The sequence below is a fragment of the Sinocyclocheilus anshuiensis genome, unplaced genomic scaffold, assembly GCF_001515605.1.
Source record: "Sinocyclocheilus anshuiensis isolate Anshui unplaced genomic scaffold, SAMN03320099.WGS_v1.1 scaffold274, whole genome shotgun sequence".
NCBI classification, from domain to species: domain Eukaryota; kingdom Metazoa; phylum Chordata; class Actinopteri; order Cypriniformes; family Cyprinidae; genus Sinocyclocheilus; species Sinocyclocheilus anshuiensis.
In genome coordinates this window covers 497,919-503,916 of record NW_015547698.1, presented here as the reverse complement: position 1 = coordinate 503,916, position 5,998 = coordinate 497,919, and the positions used below count along the sequence as shown (strand labels likewise).

The 5,998-nt window shown below is 33.7% G+C and overlaps 1 protein-coding gene across 1 annotated transcript in view; it reads right to left on the bottom strand.

Moving 5' to 3' along the window:
• Nucleotides 1-2,340: 2,340 nt before the first annotated feature.
• LOC107703759 (galectin-9-like) overlaps nucleotides 2,341-5,998 on the bottom strand; it is an 11,277-nt gene continuing 7,619 nt past the window's right edge. Inside the window, exons 3-8 of the mRNA XM_016506484.1 lie at nucleotides 5,720-5,927; nucleotides 5,455-5,574; nucleotides 4,579-4,608; nucleotides 4,072-4,160; nucleotides 3,754-3,910; nucleotides 2,341-2,764 (exon numbers count right to left, since the gene is read on the bottom strand). Of these exons, the coding sequence (XP_016361970.1) occupies nucleotides 2,618-2,764; nucleotides 3,754-3,910; nucleotides 4,072-4,160; nucleotides 4,579-4,608; nucleotides 5,455-5,574; nucleotides 5,720-5,927 (751 nt within the window). The 3' untranslated portion in view covers nucleotides 2,341-2,617. The remainder of the gene's footprint in view (nucleotides 2,765-3,753; nucleotides 3,911-4,071; nucleotides 4,161-4,578; nucleotides 4,609-5,454; nucleotides 5,575-5,719; nucleotides 5,928-5,998) is intronic.

Sequence of the window (5,998 nt, the reverse complement as noted above, 5' to 3'; positions counted from 1 at the left end):
ATAACTTGACAGCACACAAGTGTTTGTGTTGTCTATATACATATGTACTTTTAGTCTACTATTTACTACTATCTACTAACTAAACCATTGGTGCAAATATAGACACATTTGGATCATGTTTTATTGTTTATGTGAAGATCTACACTATATATTCAGAAATAACCCATGTTAACAAGTGTTAAACACATGATAGTCATTGAGATCAACTACAATCTAGTTAAACAGGTTCTGTTGTGTAAGTTTCTCTAAGCGTTCTCTACAGTGACTATTGTATCGGTTTGCTATTATATCATATAAATTCAAACATACCTGTGTGTTCTGGGTTCATTACGCTGTGTTGGTTTGGCTGATATCTGTAAGTTTCCCAGTCTCAGTGTGAATTCAGCGAGAGAATGAAGGGATTTGAGCTCGAGCTGTTGTGACACTGAAACTCCCTCTATTGTGATGAACTAATTGCAATGAAGTGACTAACACTGTGACGTGATTGAAAGGCTTTCTGACACACTTTTATTTCAATTATTTTTTAATTTATTTTTTAAACCATATTTGATGATGCTTTAATTCAGATTTTTTTTTTTTTTTTTCAGTCAGTTTTATCATCAGTAACTGAAACTGGCCTGTTTTTCCTTCTTTTTTTTCACAAACAACAATGAAAATGAAAATTTCACATTTTGGTCCTTGAGTTCATCTTTATAGTAAATGTTGTCATTTCTGAGCAGTCATTTCAGTCACAGAATGAAATAAAACACAAAGCTGATTTGAAACACATTTTTGAGATGTTTCTGTGCTCCACCCTTCAGCACACGTTAAACCTGTTCAACAAACACACTGAACTACATCTGGAGAGTCACTGATGTCTGTAGGAGTTACCGATGTTGCGAAATGCACAGTAAAAAAAAAAAAATTGTCTAAGTTGTAAACAAAACAAAGAATATTGGAAAGAAAACTTTTTCGGAAAGAACATTTTCATTCTTTTTTTGTGGTAATTATTTGTGAAATTTACTAGCAATTCCTGAGTGAAAATTATTTCAAAGTAAACCCTTTTTTTTTCTTTTTTTTTTCAGTGTGCAGGCAAACATTTTAGACATAATTCAGACAAAATATGGAAAATCCTGTGATCTTTGTTTTGTTTGATTTATTTATCATTGTTCTCTGACAGTTTTCTGAGATTTTCTAACTTCGATTCTTGTTTCCCAGCAACACGTCATGCAAACATTTTATTTCAGTCACATTTCCCACCACAAGAGGATACTATGAATCCAGATCCTGCCTGGATAGCTTGGCAGAGCAAAACCTGAAAAATCTATTAAAAATAAATAGTCAGAAAAAAAAATATTATATTAAGAATCCAAGTAACATAAGTGCTTTTATTTTGGGGGGGGGTTGGTGTTAAATAATTGTATTATAATAACCCCTACAAATACAACTCATTATATACACACTATAAACACTTTAAAGGAGACAGACATGTAGATGTTTGTGAAAGATGTTTTCTCTGTTTTGGAGGGATGGTTATTTTTACAGTAAATCATACCCTATTTATTGCATCAAAATTTGTTAATACTTTCCTTTATTTAAGGGTTGGTAATTGTATCAGTTGTTTAATGCAACAATACATAACTACAATAACTTTGTCTAGTGCTCTTATGAAAGTTCATAGCATGATTTGTGATCCTCGTGATTATAAACTTTTGAATGTTTGTTCGCTTTATACATTTGGGTGGATCAGCTGCAGTCAAAATAATAAAGGAGGGACAAAAATGTATAAATAAATGTTAGTCATGTTTAGCATCTCTGTTGTTTCGCACAAGTATTATTATTATTGTGCAATCTAAAAAAAATTGTGTTTGTAGGCATATTTAAAATAGGCTGGACCCTCCCACACAGAACAGTTTGTTTATTCATTTTAAATGATTCATTGTAAAAAATGATTGTTACAGTTAGCTATCATAACTTGAAAAGTAGCATTAGAATGAGAGAACTTAAAGGGATAGTTCACCAAAAAAAAATGAAAGTTCTGTCATTAATTACTCCCCCTCGTGTCGTTCCAAACCCATAAAACGTTCGTTCATCTTCAGAACACAAATTAAGATATATTTGATGAAATCTGAGAGCTTTCTGACCCTGCATAGACAGCAACACAACTGCAATGTTATTATCCCTTATTAAGGGGCCATGCGCTGTGGCTTGTTTGCAAGCAGAGGAATGCACACACATGTGTTTCAGTTGTGTTGCTGTCTATGGAGGGTCAGAAAGCTCTTGGATTTCATCAAATATATCTTAATTTGTGTTCTGAAGATGAACGAAGGTCTTACGGCATTTGAAATGACATGAGGGGAAGTAATTAATGACAGAATTTTAATTTGGGGGTGAACTATCCCTTTAATCATAGTTTCACTTAATACAATGACACGTTACAAGTAGACTAGACATACAATTTTAAGGCAGCATGAACACTTATTTTTACAGTGCTGCTGCTGTGGACAATCAATCACATGGGTATCAGATTAATATGCATGCAAGCAAAATATCATATGAATACACAGATTATTGCATGGTTTTCTTTCATTTATGCAGGTTTTGAACCTATTCCTCATAGACCTGTATGGAATCTTTATCAGGGCTGCACAAAGCTCAGCTGCACGTCTCCACTAACTTCCAAAACATCAATCTCCTCCAGTTTAGTGTAGCGATGGCTGTAAGTGCAAGCTTTTTCACCATTGACAAACATCTTGTAATTATCAGGACTGCAACAAATGGTGACCTGAAATGCACATACAAGTCAAAAAAGTGAAATCATTTATAAGTGAACAAACCAGATCTTTAGAATCCTAGATTTTAACTCTTATTTATTGGAAACATCAACTTAAATCAATGCAAATATATAAGTGTGAGTGTGATTGCATTGTTAATTTCTAAATGAAGTGGAAAAATGCAAATCCACTAAATTGATTTGAGTTTGTATACATTTTCTCAGGATGATGCATGGTTAGGTTTTCATCCATACCATCATCTTGGTTGAGACTGACATTTCAGTGTTTCTAGTATGTAAGAGATATTGAAGCATTAATAATTTCAGATAACTACATTAAATATAAACATACTTCAATGCTACTAAAATTATAGTTATGTTATTTTGTTTGCATGCCAGTTGACAATTGACTTGCTCTTAGGTGACATCATTCATTCTTATATGCTTTGGGTATGAGAAAACTATCGACAACATCAGTTTGTAATGTTGATGCAATAACACTGCCATTGATTTTTTTAATTGAAATTTCAATATTGTTTCAACAACTGAGGATGCAAAAGTGATACTGACACAACATCACAACATAATGTTCAATTAATTCAATTAACACTGATGCATCAACACTGACTTTACATTTCGATGGATAGCAATGGTTGCTTGCTGTCTGTGATATGAAATGTGTCATCTAATGAACCATTATAGATTGTTTTGTATAAAAGAATACCCCCCCCCCAACCTCATACATACATGTACACATTGTCCATTTGAACAGTTCAATTAATTCAATTAACACTGATGCATCAACACTGACTTTACATTTCGATGGATAGCAATGGTTGCTTGTTGTCTGTGATATGAAATGTGTCATCTAATGAACCATTATAGATTGTTTTGTATAAAAGAATACACCCCCCCAACCTCATACATACATGTACACATTGTCCATTTGAACAGAAAGGGTATGTACGGGAATTATAAAGACACATACTGCATATGACTACCTGAAAAGGCTGCCCTCTCTCAAACAGCTTGAGTCCAGATTGCTCCTCATTTCCCCATGTCCCATCCTCATAGCTGTTGCACACAACCACATTCTCATCAAAACAAAGACTGTAGTAAAACGCAATTCCAGTTCTGTGCCGTAGACTAAACTCTACTCTGTTGGTGAAAGAAAATGAGAGGAAATTTTATTAAAAATAAATAAATAATTCAAGGACAATCTCACTTTATTGATCAGGAAGATGTGACATTCTAATAGTATTAGAGAATATAAAAAAAAACAAAAAAAAACAATTATAACTGAAGTGATATTGTCAAACCGTTTTGCTTGTGGGGTGATGACTCCTTGGATGATGATGCATTTTGCAGGCTGTACTCCATCATAGATGATGCTTTTGTACGGGACTGTCTGATTGAGCCAAAGTAATAATATATTGCAATGTGATACTGTCTATATTAAGTATTTAGTCTGTTGTCAAGCTTTAAAAAATACATTCCAATATGCTTTGAAAAAAAAAATTCATAATAAGATATTTAAATCAATCAGTATTTAACAACTGAAAATGTCAAATCTGTTTTTAATTGACCCTTGTTTTATGATAATATTCAACATCATGTAGAGCTCTATATAAAACTGGCAAAAAGAAGCCATTTCTCCAAAATATCTTTATCTTGAATCACAAGTAATTGTGACCGAGGTAAGAACATTAATAGGTCATGAAATTGCCACAGAGATTCTAAACACTCTAAACACATCTAGACCGTCATAATGTATCATTAAAGATGTGTGGAGATTGTTTGTCTGCCAAATATTTATAATAACTTACCAAAGATCCTGGAAGTGCTGCATGACGGGGCTGTAAAATAAATATAGATATTTAGGACAGGAACACATTTAGTAGAATTCAAAATAAAACAAATAAAATTATGTGTGCCATTCTATATATCATAGAATATATATTCCCTGAAGTGAGTGGTGGATCTGGCTATAGGTGACATTCGTAAGACAACTCAATAGCTACTCCATCATTAACAATATTAGAGTATTAGAATGTCTGTGCAATAGATTATATTGTGATCTTTCATTTTCAGGCCACACAAGAAGAAATAAAAAATAAAAAGTCCTGCTTGCACTCATCGCTATAATGACAGTGAATAGTGACCAATTTCAAGCTTTAAAAAATAGTAAACTATGACCTGTAGTAAAATATATTGTCAGGTATTGCTCACTGAATGTCATTAAAGGACAGAAGAATAGAGCAATTAGTAAATAGCTGAACTTGTGAATTTACATTCTAGCTTTCGAAAGACATTAGTTTGTCAGCTAATGTTAGCTAACTTATCTACCTTCTTCCTATATTAACCTTGCCACCGTGTACAGTGATACCAGCTGAACTCAGCATGAGGGGCACTGGTATTTAATTTTATCCCGGTTTAAATGGGGAAACAGTATAACATTAGGAAAATCAGCAACAGTGCATATTGAATTTTTCTACATGTTTTTTAGATCATGAACATTTTCTAATAACACAGACACTTTACTTTCTCAGATACACATAACAGATCATTTTGCATGTAGTTTTGATTTTCAAATTACATATTACTTTATTTAAAACATTTCTCACATCATATTTTTGTATTTTAATTGGACACATGATTAGAAAGTATTTGTAATTTTTTATGCATTTTTTGTAATTTCTCACCGCAAGAGAGTGGAAGGTAACTAAACTCAGTTCCACCATTCCAACCACACAGATGCGATCCACATCTGAGAACGGCATACGGTGCTTGTACTCCAAAAAGGGTTTCCCATTGGCGAGTATCTAAAGGCCAAAACCATTGTCATTATTCTGCTACAGTAAAAAAGGCCTTTTAGTGACAGTTGATGGAAAGATTTTTTTTTTCCATACCTGAAAAAAAGGGGAAAAAATCAACTATTTACAGACAGAAAAGCAGAGTTGAAGTCACCTTGTAAGACTCCTGCGTGACGAGGATCTGCAAAGAAAAGGTCTGGCCTCTCGGGAAGGGAGTTTCATACTTGCGTTCCTCCCAGCCCCACGTCCCATTCTGGTGGGTGTTGTGCACAACGTACCCAGGGCCAATCCAGAGCATCTGATAGCGAGGGTTAACTTGCAGAGCAACAACCTCAGCCCCTTGTTGGAGGTTTACGTTAAATCTGGAGAAGATGCAATAGAGAGGAGGAGAATAACAGCTGTAACGTACACTGTTAAAAAAAAATAAAAAATA